Source organism: Vitis riparia, chromosome 6, assembly GCF_004353265.1.
Source record: "Vitis riparia cultivar Riparia Gloire de Montpellier isolate 1030 chromosome 6, EGFV_Vit.rip_1.0, whole genome shotgun sequence".
Classification (NCBI taxonomy): domain Eukaryota; kingdom Viridiplantae; phylum Streptophyta; class Magnoliopsida; order Vitales; family Vitaceae; genus Vitis; species Vitis riparia.
This window is the reverse complement of record NC_048436.1, coordinates 15860707-15877663: the sequence shown is the minus strand read 5'-3', so window position 1 is coordinate 15877663 and position 16957 is coordinate 15860707. Positions and strand designations below refer to the sequence as shown.

At 32.4% G+C, this 16957-nt stretch overlaps 2 protein-coding genes across 2 annotated transcripts; one reads left to right on the top strand and one right to left on the bottom strand.

Annotated features, from left to right (window-relative positions):
* Window positions 1-1192: 1192 nt before the first annotated feature.
* Window positions 1193-8043, top strand: LOC117915902 (cell division control protein 6 homolog B). Its single transcript, XM_034831645.1, has 17 exons — window positions 1193-1469; window positions 1646-1748; window positions 1853-2073; window positions 2807-2881; window positions 2954-3063; window positions 3249-3355; window positions 3494-3553; window positions 3917-3990; window positions 4417-4467; window positions 4880-4929; window positions 5723-5855; window positions 6415-6504; window positions 6960-7022; window positions 7106-7201; window positions 7303-7392; window positions 7505-7618; window positions 7715-8043. Exons 1-16 carry the CDS (start codon window positions 1296-1298, stop codon window positions 7535-7537), a joined length of 1530 nt encoding a protein of 509 aa, XP_034687536.1. The 5' UTR covers window positions 1193-1295; the 3' UTR covers window positions 7538-7618; window positions 7715-8043.
* A 689-nt stretch (window positions 8044-8732) lies between these two features.
* LOC117917037 (60S acidic ribosomal protein P0-1-like) lies at window positions 8733-12026 on the bottom strand. Its single transcript, XM_034833265.1, has 6 exons — window positions 11909-12026; window positions 11652-11848; window positions 11039-11107; window positions 9434-9532; window positions 8969-9361; window positions 8733-8879 (listed from the first exon to the last, which is right to left on the bottom strand). The coding sequence occupies exons 1-6, from the start codon at window positions 12024-12026 to the stop codon at window positions 8733-8735; spliced, it is 1023 nt and encodes a 340-aa protein (XP_034689156.1).
* Between the last annotated feature and the right edge of the window lie 4931 nt (window positions 12027-16957).

Here is a 16957-nt window from a genome sequence, read left to right as displayed (position 1 = left end):
TTCACGGTCCATATGAAAAAGCGTTCTCATGAGGCATGATGAGAAGAAAGAGCAGGGGTTGTATACTTGTATTATGACGGTGGCTACAGGCATATACGTACGTTAGCTAAAAGATTGTATAATACGTATAGACCAGAGGAGATGAGGGGAAGAATGAAAATATCTCACTCGCACACTTCATAGTCTATCAGAGTCTTTCCCTATTGGATCTTTTTAGTTGGTGTAGACTGGAGCGTTGGCATCAAGGGAATAGCCAAAAGAAAAACGTTTGGAGCAGTGAGTTCACATGGGCACAAGATGAGGACAGAGGCTTATGGACGCCAGTTCCACGCCAGTCTCCTTATCCCCTCATCTTCTCTCCCAATCCCCCAATTTTCGTACGTTTTAATTTTCAAGAAGATTTGCTTTATTTGGCAACCTTATTAAAACTAGTTTTCAAAAATAATTCTTAAAAACTATTTTTAATAGTTTTAGAAACAAAATCGTAGGCTTTTCTAGGCCACCCGTGAAAAATATTTCACTAGCAAAGATATTTTCTTTCTTACGGGTTCTCTGAATTGAACCCATCAATGAGTGTTGAGAAACAGCCCAAATTTTTAGTGGCCTTCATTTTATTGACAGTGAATTGGATTCATTCTCTCCTCTCGTCCATACATGGATTAGAAAAGAAAGCTGAGAAAAGCATTTCCTTATTTGGATGGCCCCTCAGGACATGCCGGTAATTTAATCATTTGATAGGAAAAAATATCTTGGCTGCCGGTCCTTTTCGACGAGGGATGGCCATGGTGGACCACTGCACCTGCCTCAGTCCCCACCATAGCGCCATTGGAGTCCATACAAAACACGAATCCCCTAGTCAATAAAAGCGGTTAATACTAAATGTTAAGTACAAAGTCATCTGCTGCAGTTTGTATTTGATGTACAATTCGACGTTTACTTTACTCTGTGATTCAAAATGTAATTTGAATAAAACTTTTGGCTACTTTTGTCTTTTCGGATCAATTCTCAAATCAGACACGGCCTTCCTGATTGTTTGAATACCGGGCCTGAATTTAGCTTTTGAAGCATCTTATGGGCTTAAACTAACCAGATGAGGCCCATATTCAGGTTGGCCTTTGTAGCCCAGTTAAAGAACTCAAAATGCATGTGGCGGGAAATATAGGCGCTCTACGGCTATCTTTTCCCGCGAAAAGACGCCAGATCCAGTCTAAACCCTATATCATCGTTATCGTATCCCCTGCTCAAGAACCACATTGTCTGAAAATCCAAAGCTCTCCGACTTGACGAAGACTAAGATGCCGTCCATAGGAGCAGTTAGATCGGAGGGTTCCGGCGAGATTAGGTCCGGTAGTGGTTCGACGCCTCAGAAGCGGCGATCGATATCCGGTGGCCCGATTTCTCCGCCATCGCCGGTGAAATGGAAATCCCCTCGCCGATCCATCAATGGTAGCCCAAAAACTCCTTCAAAAGTGAGTTCGATTGTTTCGCTCATACATACCTCTGATTGCTGGGAAAAATTGAAGAGAATACGAAAAAAAAGTGATGCGTAGATCTCAATAACAGTCTCGCTTTTACTTAAAGCTGAGCTAAATCGAGCATTACATCATGGTTCTTGAAATAATTTTTTTCCTTGATTTTTCTGTAGGAGATCGAGAAAGATTCTGATGCTAAAGCCACAAGGTTGCATAAGTCACCGATGAAAAATTTGTCAGACAGTTTTCTGGATAAATCCAAATGGAATCCAGGAGGTAAGCTATGATTGCCGGGATATTTGTTGTTTCAATTTTGTAATGATTTGGTTAATTATGTCAACTTGATATTAATTACGTATTACTTTTTATTCCATGTACAGATTCTAAGCAGATGAGTGCCGCGAAGGAGGCCTTGCACGTGTCAACAGTGCCTTCCACTGTTGTGTGCCGTGAAGATGAGCAGAACAGGATTATGGATTTTTGTAAGGCATGTATAGAGCATGAGAAAGCTGGGAGTTTATATGCATGCGGATGTCCAGGGACCGGAAAATCCCTGTCCATGGAAAAAGTGAGGCGAGCTCTCGTTGATTGGGCAGGACAGGTAAGGCATTAACCTTGCTTGTTTCTTTAGAAAGGGGGAATGAATTTAATTGCGATGATCACCTTCCAAGAGGCTTACAAACAATGATGCAGTTTAATGATTCTGTACCAATCCTTTCTCTTTTATTCTCAATGGGTAAACTTAGTATAGCGCATGCACTCACTGTTCAGTAGGAGGATCTTTTCAAAATTGTTGCTCTTGGCAAACATGATCATTCATAGAAACAAAACCAATAACTTCTCGCACTATATTTCATGATATTGGCAAACACTTTTGTAAGTCAACTGTGGACATTGAATTTTGACTAACTTATTAAGAAATGAGGAAGATGCTGATTTAACTCCCATCCCATTTACTGAAAACGGGCTGATTTTATTTCCTTGGGCAATTTTCTTTTCAATAACTCTGGTCATTTGTTCCTAGGGTGTTCCTTATGCATTCATCTTGAATCTCAGTCATTTGCCATCTTAAAAAGAGAAAGATATGACTTTCAAGATGGGTATCAGCTGTGATAGATATGACTATTTTTTCAGATGACATGGAAATTTGTGAAACTTAGGTGCCAAAATTTCATAATACGACTGGTTGAATGGGTGCTCCCAACATTACCAATGCTCCACATCCACCTTTGGGTGTTCCGGAAAGGAAATTGACAATGCTGAATGTTGGTCTCTTCTATTTTGTAATTAGTTGTTAACACCAGTACTAATGGGACTATTGATCCCTATTGCAGGCAGGTTTTCAGCCACCTGATTTGTTATCCATCAATTGTACTTCTCTAACAAATACTTCAGAGATTTTCAGCAAGGTATACCAGATGCTCGTTACTCCACTGAATAACCTGGAATTCTATATGCTCATTTGCTTTTTATTATGGCAGATACTTGAAAAACACCAACCAAGAAAGAAAACCAAGAGCTCTACCTCCCCTTTGCAGCATCTTCGGAACATTTATTCAAAAAAGCAGCAGTCATCTGGGATGAAGATGATGTAAGGAAATTTTTTTGCTTTGTGTACTCAATGAAGTTTGCATTACTTACACTAGCACACATGATTCCTTTCATGTACTTGCTTGGTACATGTTGAACTGACCATCATATGAATTCTTTGCTTTGTTTCATGATGTGAGCATAGTCAAAGTGTTCTTGTACTCAGCTATTTGTTCTTTTTGACAGGCTGATAATTGCTGATGAATTGGATTATTTGATTACAAGAGACCGAACTGTGCTTCATGATCTATTCATGCTTACAACTTTACCATTCTCCAGTTGCATATTAATTGGTATAACTTGTAGCAAATGTATTATTAAGTCTTTTGTTCATTCATATGGGATTTTCTTGCACAGGGTGAATTTTTGGGGTTAAAGTCTATGATAAATTTATGTGCAGGGGGTTCTCATGCCATCTTTTGATTTTGCAGGAGTATCAAATGCTATAGATCTAGCAGATCGTTTTCTTCCAAAACTTCAGTCGTTGAATTGTGAGCTCTTTACTTGGTTTCATCAGATTATATCTTTACCATATTGTTTATTAAATCAAGTCTTTTAAGATCCTGTTGAAGAAGCTAACTAGAAATTCAGGAAAATGGTAGTGCTTAAAAGGTTAGTTAGATAATTATTTAATTTTATGCAACCCAGCTTATCTTAATTGTCATCTAAATTTTGTAATGAATTATCACTAGCAAGGATTATTTTTAGGTGTCTTATTGGAGGTTAGCACCTAAGAATGAAGTTTGTAGTCAATTGTTATAGCTTGCCAGATTGATGCACTCTAGCTTCATTGACCAACAAAATAGCAGTATTAATAGTATTCATTGGATGTTTCTACCGCTTTCGTGTGCCAGGCAAGCCTATGGTTGTAACTTTCCGGGCTTACTCTAAGGATCAGATCCTCAAGATTCTTCAACAGAGGTTAATGGTAATTTCTATGTTCCCTTGCTTATCTTCCAATAATAAACAAAAATGCTTTTATCTAATGGATTCGATGATTTTATATTTCTGCATGTACTTCAATGAATTCTGAGTTTGTGATCATTATGGTCCCAAAAGAAGGTTCTAGATCAATGAAATAACATGTTTCTCTCATTCCAACTACTGGCTGCATGAGAACTGAAAACACTGATCATCTCAATGATCTCCATTTTTCTCACTAGAAACTGAATTGGATTCACCTTGATGGCATTTTCTTTATTTATGATATAGAAATTTTAAAGTTTTTAGAAAATATTATAACTTTGAATGATTAATTGGAAAGGCAAAAATAAAGTGGTTATGTATCTTTAAATTCTGAAGGAGAAATAAAATTCTTATTAACTTGTGACTGATGGTTATTCTTTTCCAATAGGCACTTCCTTTCCCTGTCTTTCAACCACAGGCATTGGAACTTTGTGCAAGAGTAAGTCCTCTATCATGCATTATCTAATGTGTTGTAATCACTCATTTTTGCTTCTCTTCACTCAACATATTTCCATTGAGCAGATAAAGAAATGTTAGTAGGTTGAAATGGTTACTGATGAGTAACTATTCATTTTTTGTTTAAATATAAAGGATGTTGCAGTTTGGTTGAGTGTAAACCATGCCATTGGTTTTAACAATTGGTCAAATTTTTGGGTCCTGACAGGATACCTGAATCAAAGCTTATTTTTCACATCATGGCATGTGTAAATTTAGACCCTATTGTATTGTGGCATAGGTATTCAAAAGGATTACTTTGCATCATCACCCTTTCTGAACTATCCAAAACCAATGAACATTCTTATTTGTTCAGGAAGCTATTTTAAAGACTGACTCTGTTTGAAAAATGACAGAAAGTTGGAGCTGCATCTGGAGATATGAGGAAAGCACTTAGTGTATGCAGGTCAGTTTTTTATTGCAGTTGTTGCATGAGTTCATTTGTAGCCTATATTGAACTGGAATGCAAGTGTCAGAATTTTACCCTGGTTACTTCTTACAGATTTGAAAACTAGGACTTTAGGAGGCAACCCTATAATTTGGGAATAGTCTAGAGCTCAGTTAAGCTGGTAAAATGTACTCTAAAAAGTTAAATCTAAGTGTTGGTGAGCTTAAAAATGTTCAATTACCCATGTGGGAATATTGCATTGGAATGGATGCAGTGGATACTTAATAGTGGAGCTTAATTAAATATTCTGCCACTAAATAAAAAGAAATTTAGGAGTTGCACTAGAATCCTTTGAATGTCGGTGGTTGGCATGAAGCCCTTCTTGACAGGTTTTACCAAGCTGCCACATTTACTTGTTCTTCCTTTTCTCTGAGCTTGTTTGCTGTGAGTTTCATGGGGCCTTTTTTCTTTGCATGGGTGCATTCCTCTTTCTAATTTGTAAGTTGATATTTAACACCTTCCTGTGCTCTCATTTAAGTGGGAAAATTATTCCAAAAGATGAAACATCATTGAAAATGTGTCACCTTTTGGTCTTTTGCGGGCCTGTGTTATAAAATGTTGAGCAGTCTTTACAATGAAGTGAACAACTAGCCCTATGATGCATGTTTCATTTTAAACCCTGATGTGAGAAATAAATAAATTCAATATACCGAATAAAATGAATCCCGATGCAAAAGAACCTTGCTTTGATTAGAATAGAAGACAAACTGTGTTGATCACCAACCTTTTTTTTTTTAAAATTTTGTTCCAGGAGTGTACTTGAGATTGTAGAAGCAGAGCTGAGAGAATCCATAAATAGCCTAAGTTTATCATCAGAGAAGGGAGCCTTTGATCAGCAAACACTTCCAGCTCTTGACTCTTTAACAAATCAGGAAATCAATATTGTAAGTCTTCATTTCTGACATCATGTATCATCTTCCATGCTTATAGTTGTTGATACACAAGCATGCTTTCATGACTATTTGACTTATTACATCCAACTAAACAACTACTTTGAAAAAGTGGTGAATATTCCAATTTTAAAAAATGAGCATTTCTCACAGTTGTTCTTGTGACCTGGCTCCAACCCACAATGAGAAAATGGCGCTTTGATTGAATGGACATTTAACAATTTTTAATTATTTCATAGATTTTATTAACAGAGAATAAATCCCAACATTATTCACAAGATGCCCCAACAATTGAAGATAATTTTATATTGAGCATATGCCATTTATCTTCTCTTTGATTTTTATTGTTCCTACTTTCTGTCAAGTTTTTTCACAAAATTCTTTCCATATTTTGTTGTTATCATTAGTTTCTCTAATTTTTTTCACGACTTTTTACTGATTGATTCCTGAACTATTCTCATGACTGAATAATTCTGTGACCTAGTACTCACTACTATCTGCTCCATGATAGTACTTGTCCTCTTGTTCTTAGAGTTTGAGAAACTTGTTACAGGTGAGGGTTGACCACATGGCTACTGCTTTGTCGAAGACTTTTCGATCACCAATAGTAGACACTATACAATCTCTGCCACAGCACCAACAGGTAAACTTGTACTACTATTTCTTGTATTATTATCATTATAGAGCTTATATTACTTAATTTATACTTCATTGATTAATATAGTGTCCTAGATGTTGTTGCTTGTATGGTCCCTAATTTAAGCTTAAGGTATTGATGCTGTCTACCTTTCTATTTTTTCCATTTACTCGGTCTTCAACAAGAACCTTGGACAAGTTGCCAGTAAAATTTCAAGTTGTAAGTCACGAGGAGAAACTTGCAACACACGGTTTCTTGCTTCTGAATACAACATGTGAAATCTGGTGTATTTCATTTGGAAATAGCAGAGCTTTCTATAAAAATCTGCATGTTTTGCTTCTTTTCTTTCTACATTTAGATTTTCAACTCTTGTCCTTATGCTGTTTGCCTCTCTTTTTTTCACAGCATTCACTTTGAATCTCAATTCCAATAATATTCACATTAACCTGTTTTTGGTGCAGATTATACTATGCTCTGCTGTGAAGCTTTTCCGTGGGGGAAAGAAGGATACAACTGTAGGGGAGGTACATTTTCTCACCTTTGGTAATTCAAGACTCATGAAACACCTAGCAATTGGCTGATTTTTGAGTTTCTTACATGGATGCAGCTGAATAAATCTTATGTGGACATATGCAAATCAGTTCTAGTCCCACCAATTGGAATTCTGGAACTTTCAAGTATGTGCAGGGTGTTAAGCGACCAGGTAAAAGTTATTTACTTCTTTTCACAATCGGATTTGATACCATCTTTACCAACTTGAAAAAATGAAACGGGCAAAATAATAACACATGATTCAAACTGCAGGGCCTTCTTAAACTAGGTCAAGCTCGAGAAGACAAATTGAAAAGAGTAACATTGAAAGTAGATGAAGCAGATATTGCTTTTGCATTGCAGGTAGGGGCACAAAATTGAAGCCTCCTGAGAGGTTCTGCTTTTCATTTTCTTGGGATTCTCTTTCTTTAGCTTCCGTCTCCTTGTTGAGGCTTGAAAGTTTTCTCTGGAACAGGGCATTCGATTTTTCCGGAGCTGTCTTCAGTAGTCCTGGTTAAAGAACATCAACTCATGATTTATTTTGATGTCGGCTTCATTTCTCAATTCTTTGCCTACTCCAAATTTGAAGGTTAGAAACCGTGAGCCTCATAACTCTTTCATAAATTTTTATTCCTTTCGATGTGAACCTCAATTCTAAAATCCTTCTTTCAATCTTTGAATACAGATCAGTTCCTTGGCAAAACTTCGATTCTTCAAAGGTTCTGGTTTATAAGAAACCAAACGTTTGGATGGATGGCAGATCTGAATGGATATCTGCCGGATGCAAGCAAAGAGCTACTGCAGATACTTCAATCATCCCCCATATTTTCCCGTTAAGAAAAATAAGATACTCTCAGAAAAAAAAGTAAAATTTCAAAATTTTAAACCAATTACAATATGTAACATCAATAACATTTTTAATGCTGATAGAAAGCATTTGTAGAATCCTTACTATTCAAGAGCTACAAAAAATTTTAAAAAGTGTATAAAATAGCACTTAATAGTTGTGTTTTTTCCCTGGGTGCATGTGACTGATCAAGTCCTGAGATTGGAATTGATTTTCTTCTAGCAGTAGCAGCGCAGTGACTAGATCCCAAATTCCAATATTCGCAAATTCGCTCACAACCTTATCGGGGATCAGAGAATGATTTAAAGTTATAAATTTATAATTGAGAATCAAAATTTTATGAGTCAGGAATACTACGTTTAGTGGATGGAAAATGGAGTACAATCATAATGATTGCGAAGACGAGAGCAAAGAGGTAGAGGACTATATGAGAAAATGATGAGTGTGCCCCCCAAGGCAAACGCTTTGACCATTTCCCAATGCAATAAACATCACAATTATATATGACTCTCGGTGGGGTAGATGACTTTGGGCATAATTATATTCAGACAAATATAGTTTCCAACAACCCAAACAAGCTCATCAATTTCTGTACATTGGACGTTTTTGTGCTCAATTGCAAGAGAAAGAAAGCACATTCAGAAAACAAAAAATAAACCTGTGGTTGCTGACCAGATTATAAGGCCAGAGAATCATATAATGATGTTTAGTTTTGAAAAAACTAATAGAAAATTAACCACATTCATATTTCATTACTTCAAGAAAGTTTATTCCACTTTGCTTTTTAATCAAGTATTTTGAAGACCCACTAAACTAGTATTCCACTATTTGCTTCTGCATGCTGCAGACTGCTATACTAGTAAGCTGAATCCAACAAACCCAAATCATAGTATCCCTCATCGCACGACTCAACTGATTCTTCCTCCTTGGTAGCCGCAGCCGGGGCAGCACCAGAATCAGCAACTGCAACTGGGGCCACAACAACCGCAAACTTGCTTGGATCCTGCAATTTGGTTGTTCAAACAATCATCTGGATATGGACACATTGTAAGGCAAGATAGAATTTTCAGGGCCATGCTCGATGCCAAGTACCTTTAGGTATTCCTTCACTTGCTGAGCCTGTGGGAAGGAATACTCTGCAACTACCGCAACAGTGAGGACATTGTTGTAGGCGTTAATGAACACATGGAGTGCAGCAGCAAGTGTAGGGTATGAGATGGCCAGTGATAGAGAGGCTGTCATTGAGACCCCAGCAGAAAACTTCTCCGCCAAATCATCATCTGTGAGATCAAGCACCTTAGGGCTGAAGACCGACCCATTGTCGTAAACAGACAAGACAACAAGACCATAAGAGAATGGCTTCTTCCCTAACTTTGCAAGAAGGGCAGCTTCAGATGAACCCACTTTGTCACCCTTCTTAACAAGCTGCACAGGGACAACTATCTCCACTGCACCCTTGTTGATCTTGGTTGGGATGTTAAGCACCTGAAAAAAAAGGCAAAATTGTGAAGCTATAGGCCGAAAAGAAGTCGGAGGGGGTGAAGTATGAATGCAGACCTGAAAGAAGGAAGTGTGAGCAGGATCCAGTCCTGTGCTTCCAGGTTGAATAACAACATCAATAGGAGCAACAACGCCAGCGCGAGCAGGAGCTCCCACCTGTTCATGGCGATAAGTAAATGCCAAAGCTAAAGATTACATATCAAACTACACGCCAGAGATCATTCTACACCATAAATGCAAACAAAATTACTAGTGAAGTACTATTTCAAAGTCTAAGGAAATTTTGTCCACTTGATTTAACATATAACCCACCTGAATTATGGATGATTTAAAGAAAAGGACAAGAAAGTGAGATTCACCATATTTACTAGCCAGGAAAGAAAGAATATCACAACCAAGGTCTTTTTTTTTTTTTTTTTGGCAGCAGGTGTTGCTCCTGCCTTCTATCGTAAAGTTGGCTGATTGTGGTTCTCTCCCCTCACAAACGTTTGGAGAATATAACTGGGTACATTGTTTCCATTTATCTTCCACCCAGTAGACAATATTTTTCCACATAAAATCTTTGAGCTTTTTGCATGTCATGCTTTGAGTTTGGTTCCTATATGGTAGCCTGGTTCACCCATCATGACCCACAAAATCACCTGCCTATGTTTTGTTTTCCCATCAACAACATTGTTATGTTTGGTTCGAGAACGCGCCCATAAAAGAAGAAATTTGAAAGAAAAATTCTTTTGTTATATTTTGGTTTTAGTTAAAAAATTAATACATTTTCAAATTATTTAAATTTTATATAGAAAAGTTAGAATAAGTGAAGTAAGTTTTCCACTAATATATAAAAATAATTTATAAACCTTAAATTTATTTTTTATTTTATTTTGTTTTTTTTCTTTCCCTTTCATTTTTTTCTTAATTTTTTTTTATTTTTAAAATCAAATATTTCCTAACATATTGATATTTTAATTTAACACTAATGTGGAAATCTCTTAAATGAGGTGTAACTCTTGAACCCCGTGAGCTTAAAAGACAAAACCCTTGTGGAGAGACTATTTGGTAATTGTTTTTTAAAACAATTTTTTGTTCTTCAAACAATCAAAAACTATTTTCTGTTCTTAAAAACAAAAAATATGATATTTTCAGAAAAAATCTTTTAGTTATTTTCATTTATTTTCTTAGAGTTGTTTTAAAAAGTAATTATTTCTAATTTTCCCTTCTACAAACATGTAAATTGATTAAAATAAAACACTAGACATAAAAGTTATTTTAAAAATATCAAAAATAGATTAAAAATATCTTAAACTTCCTAACATATTTTTGTGCTACAAAACATTGTAAAACTGTTTTTAAAAATTATTTTTAAGGACCATTTTTCAAAACACTTATCAAAAAGTCACTAACAAACTTGCCAGAAGGAAAAAAAAAGGAAAAACGAGCCAAATAAGCACATAATGAATAAGGATGGAGACTATACAATTCCATAGATAGAAAGCAAATAAACAAAAACAAAGAAAATTAATGAAATATCATCATAGAGCATACGAGAGTTGAGAATATTAAAATACAAATAGTAATCGTATATTACCAACGGGGTTTTGTATAATCATGAAGTTCTGAATACGTTAAAAGCTAAAATATTCAGCCTCACAGCAGCACCCATAGCCATACCTTGTACTTGGCAACCTCGTCACTCACTCCCTTCAAATTTCCCTTTGTGAATATTAGCCCAACGTTTCCCTATTTCAACAACACCCAATATGAAAATCAGTAGAAAAAGAGAACAAAAATTCCGAGAGACCCATGAACATAGGAAATGAAAAGAGGAAAAAAAGGAAGCAAATGAAGATGTTGAATCTTATGTTTTATCAGTTCTCCAAAGCCAGGTAGCTTCTTCCCATTTTCTCGGATACTCTGATCTTCTCAGATCCTTAAAAATAAATATACATGACCCAGAAAATAAAATAACAACACAGTTTCTTTCCAGAGCAGCAAGAATTTGCTAGAGAGTGGAGACCCACATCAGGAAAAACATAGAGCCTGAAGGGAGAAAAAGACAAAAGCAAAGAAAATGAAAATGTTGAATCTTATGCTTGATTTATCTTCTCTACTTTTCTGCGAAACCACGTAGTTTCTTTACATTTTCTCGGAATCCAAACAATAAACGTAACCAAAAAATAAAATAAAAAACTAAAACCAGACTTTCAGCTTCTTTCCCGGCAGTTTCCCATCAACCAACCAAAGCAAAGGAAAGCACACCGTGTTTGACCTGCATAAAACTCACCACGAGCAAAGGAATGAGACTGAGAAAGGCCTTGTTACCCGTCCTCTCAACGTGAAGCCTCACGGAGCGCTTCATCATGGTGTTCTTTCCCATCAACACCACGGAATGACCACGTAACGCCCTGCGAATGTCCTGGAGTTGCTTCGAACCCACATTGTCGTACTGGACCTTCTTCTCTGCCCTGGAAAGCTTCACCGCTGTCAATGAACTGCTGTTGAGCTTGAGAAAAACCCACCTAAAACCCTAAAACGCTAAACCTCGGGAAGAAGAAGGAGGTAGCCACTGCTCTGTGCCGTTAACATGAACAGTGTTTTTATGCGTGAGTACAGTGGGTGTGTCAGACTTTATGGGATCGTACGGTCTGGATTTGATCATTCGTTCCTCGATCGGACGGCTGTTGTGTTCGATTTAAAGGAAAATAAAAATGAATGATCCTTTTTCAACATTGCTTTCTTTCACATGCATGGAGTGGTATAATTTTTTTTTTGCTAAAATGTAAAGTCATATTAATCCAATCTAGGTTAACCAGAGGGGTTTGGCTTGATTGAGGCTTTGCCTCAATATTGCTAGTTAATTGCTTGGAATATCTTCAGGAGAGACTCTAATGTTGGAATTATTATAGCCTTCATGATCACGTGAAGTTAATCCGAATATTATAAAGATTCATGACCAAAATTATGAATTTAATGTATTTATATTTCCCATTATTATACATTTAATGTGTGCAAGAAGATTAATTGTATAAAGTATACGGAGAAATACAAGATATTGCAAAATTGAAGAAACGACACAGGAGTTCGTTCCTCTTAAGTGTTCCAATTGATGGAGCAAATCTCAGATGAATTTCAATGTGCTTGGAGAGCTTACTGATAATTTAGTTCCTATAGATACTCGCATAATATTTCCTATTCATAAATATGTGTGCGCTTGTATACAATTTAAATATAAAATTATCTATTTTTGAAACGATAATTAAAGTAGTGGATCTTTTAGCTTTTTGTCGCTATGGATGAAAAATTGGATTATTCGAAGGACTCGAAGTGGGCAACAAAGTCAAGTACCTATATTAAAGTTTTCATGTACCATTAAATATTATATGAAATTGAAAAATGTGGATGTATATAATCTAGTAGGAAGTATTCATTGTGACTCTTGATGGAATGTCACGTGATGTGATATGATATAAAAGGTATTGACTTTTCACTCATCCTAACTTTGTGAAGTTTTAATCATTTGTACAAATATTAAGTGAGATAAAATAAAAAGAGAGACAATACAAAGTGTCGATATCAATATAGGGTGATAAAGTGCTACTTACTGAGGTGATACAACATTGTGAAAAATCCACATAAGGTGATCTTTATTATAATGACACAAAATGACTTTTATAGATTCATTTTGGTTCATTAAACTATAATTATGAGATTTTATTTACTTTATTTTCTTACATCTAAAACAACCTAATTGCTCACAACCGACTATCCAATAGTCTTCATGTATTCTTAAAATAATAATAATAATAATTTTTTATCTTTTACTTAAGCAAAGGGAAAAGTCCAACTATAAACTACTAACATGTTCGAAAACCTTTTAAAGAGAATTTTGAAGATTTTTAGGTAGGCTTTTCTTTCTACAAGAAAATCACCCAATTTTGAAGGATTTTATTTCAATTTTTCAAACATTTTTGGATGGATATAATTGCTTAAGTGCATGAACCAAACTCAATCTCACAAATTTGCTCCTAAGGGTTCTTCAAGGTACTAAAGTCCTTATGGTTGGATCTTAATCCTCATTTGGCTCTTAACTTTGAATTTCTTTAGAAATTAAACTTTTTAAGCTCAAATAAATTGTGAGTTTCTCAACCTTTTTTTATTATCATTAAAATCAAGTTTAAAAGAAACCTTGGACTAATAGAAAGGATATGAAAACCAAAAGTGACAAGGAGTAATAACTTTCATATTGAATTTAAAAAAGATAAATAAATAAAAACCACTTTTCATGAAATTATTTTGAGACATTAAAAAATTCTTCTAAACTTCAAAAAGAAAAAAAAAAAAGTTTTAGGGCATGTTTCACAATATTTTAGAAACCGATTCTTTAAGAACAATTTTTAAAAATAATTTTCAATTATTTTTATGAATAAAGTTTTGTTTGAATAAACTCAAACATGGAAAGCTTTTTTTTTTTTTTTCTAACAATTTTTGAAAATATTTTTAAAACAATTTTCAATTATTTTTATGAATAAAGTTTTGTTTGAATAAACTCAAACATGGAAAGCTTTTTTTTCTTTTTCTTTTTTCTTATTTTTTGTGGAAGTGTTGCATACTTAGACTATGTTTGGTTCCCAAAAAAATATAAAAACTCTTTATCCATCCTCTTTCTTTCCTTTTCTTTTTCTTATTTTAATAAATTTTCAACTAATTCAAATCATTAAAAAAATCCTTAATAAACAAATTTGTAACATTTCATATAACTTATTACTAAAAGTCATGTTCAAAAAGTTATTAAAATAAGGAAGGAAGAAGATTAAAAAAAATTAAACTTTTTATTTAATAATAGTAAAAAAAAAAACTTTAAAATAATTTTTAGAGAAAAAAAATTAAAATAGTGAATATATTTATTTTAAATGGTATTTTAATTATTAAATTATTTACTTCTAAAATGTAAAAGATAATTTTTATTTATTTAAATTAATATTTTTTTAGAAAGTATTTTCCAAAATAGTCTTTGAATCATTAATATAATTTTTGTTTATTTATAATTTAAAATAAAAAATAATGTTAAAATTTCAATTATTTATAAAAGAGTTTAAAAAAATAATGAAAAATCCAAAAATGGTTAAATAAGAAAGAATAGTGACAAGTAGTAGAATAAAGACAAAAATAAGTCAAGTGAGTATTTTTGTCGATTACTATCTCATATCCTTATCATCAATTATGGGTGGTTGGAGGACCTTATCTTAATTATCAACCCTATACGGGTTGAAAACACAATTGTCCAAAAAAAAAAAATAGTGACAAAAAGTAAAAGAAAAGAAAAAGTGAAAAAAAAGTAAATAAATAATTTTTATATATTATTTCAATTTTTTTTATTTATTTAACACTTTTATATGTAAATTAAATAATTTAAAAATATACAAATCTCTTAATAATTTTAATTATATTTAACTTTCTTTTACATTTTTCATAGGAAAGCCAAACATAAAAAAAAATCATTTTCCTTAACATTTTATTTTTTTTAATATTTTCCAAGAATCAAACATAGCTTTAAGTACAATGCAAAAGTTTTGTTTGAAACTCAAATATATATATTTTTTTTCGTTTTGCTTATTCTTTGTGGAGGTGTTGCATACTTGTATTGTTAAGAACAAACAATTATTGGTTGTAACATTTCATATAACTTATTACTAAAAGTCATGTTCAAAAAGTTATTAAAATAAGGAAGGAAGAAGATTAAAAAAAATTAAACTTTTTATTTAATAATAGTAAAAAAAAAACTTTAAAATAATTTTTAGAGAAAAAAAAATTAAAATAGTGAATATATTTATTTTAAATGGTATTTTAATCATTAAATTATTTACTTCTAAAATGTAAAAGATAATTTTTATTTATTTAAATTAATATTTTTTTAGAAAGTATTTTCCAAAATAGTATTTGAATCATTAATATAATTTTTGTTTATTTATAATTTAAAATAAAAAATAATTTTAAATTTTCAATTATTTATAAAAGAGTTTAAAAAAATAATGAAAAATCCAAAAATGGTTAAATAAGAAAGAATAGTGACAAGTAGTAGAATAAAGACAAAAATAAGTCAAGTGAGTATTTTTGTCGATTACTATCTCATATCCTTATCATCAATTATGGGTGGTTGGAGGACCTTATCTTAATTATCAACAGTTGAAAACACAATTGTCCAAAAAAAAAAAAAAAAATAGTGACAAAAAGTAAAAGAAAAGAAAAAGTGGAAAAAAAGTAAATAAATTATTTTTATACATTATTTCAATTTTTTTTATTTAACACTTTTATATGTAAATTAAATAATTTAAAAATATATAAATCTCTTAATAATTTTAATTATATTTATCTTTCTTTTACATTTTTCATAGAAAAACCAAATATAAAAAAAATCAGTTTCCTTAACATTTTATTTTTTTTAGTATTTTCTGAGAATCAAACATAGCTTTAGCTTTAAGTACAATGCAAAAGTTTTGTTTGAAACTCAAATATAATTTTTTTTTTTTTTCGTTTTGCTTATTCTTTGTGGAGGTGTTGCATACTTGTATTGTTAAGAACAAACAATTATTGGTCGTAACATTTCATATAACTTATTACTAAAAGTCATGTTCAAAAAATTATTAAAATAAGGAAGGAAGAAGATTAAAAAAAATTAAACTTTTTATTTAATAATAGTAAAAAAAAACTTTAAAATAATTTTTAGAGAAAAAAAAATTAAAATAGTGAATATATTTATTTTAAATGGTATTTTAATCATTAAATTATTTACTTCTAAAATGTAAAAGATAATTTTATTTATTTAAATTAATATTTTTTTAGAAAGTATTTTCCAAAATAGTCTTTAAATCATTAATATAATTTTTTTATTTATAATTTAAAATAAAAAATAATGTTAAATTTTCAATTATTTATAAAAGAGTTTAAAAAAATAATGAAAAATCCAAAAATGGTTAAATAAGAAAGAATAGTGACAAGTAGTAGAATAAAGACAAAAATAAGTCAAGTGAGTATTTTTGTCGATTACTATCTCATATCCTTATCATCAATTATGAGTGGTTGGAGGACCTTATCTTAATTATCAACAGTTGAAAACACAATTGTCTAAAAAAAAAAAAAAATAGTGACAAAAAGTAAAAGAAAAGAAAAAGTGAAAAAAAAAGTAAATAAATAATTTTTATATATTATTTTAAATTTTTTTATTTATTTAACACTTTTATATGTAAATTAAATAATTTAAAAATATATAAATCTCTTAATAATTTTAATTATATTTAACTTTCTTTTATTTTTTTCGTTTTGCTTATTCTTTGTGGAGGTGTTGCATACTTGTATTGTTAAGAACAAACAATTATTGGTCGTAACACCCAACATGATAAATTCTTTGGCCACTATTTTGTCATTGAAAAAGATATTTGCGCACTGTTTGGTTTGAGGATAATCCACGAACCATGAAATTTTCATTTTGAAAAATTAAATGGATGAAGTTGGTTCTCCTGTCTTCTTCAACGTCCACTCTGGTTTACAATTGGATGGCTGGGCCAGTTATATGGACTGGGAGGAAATGGGCCC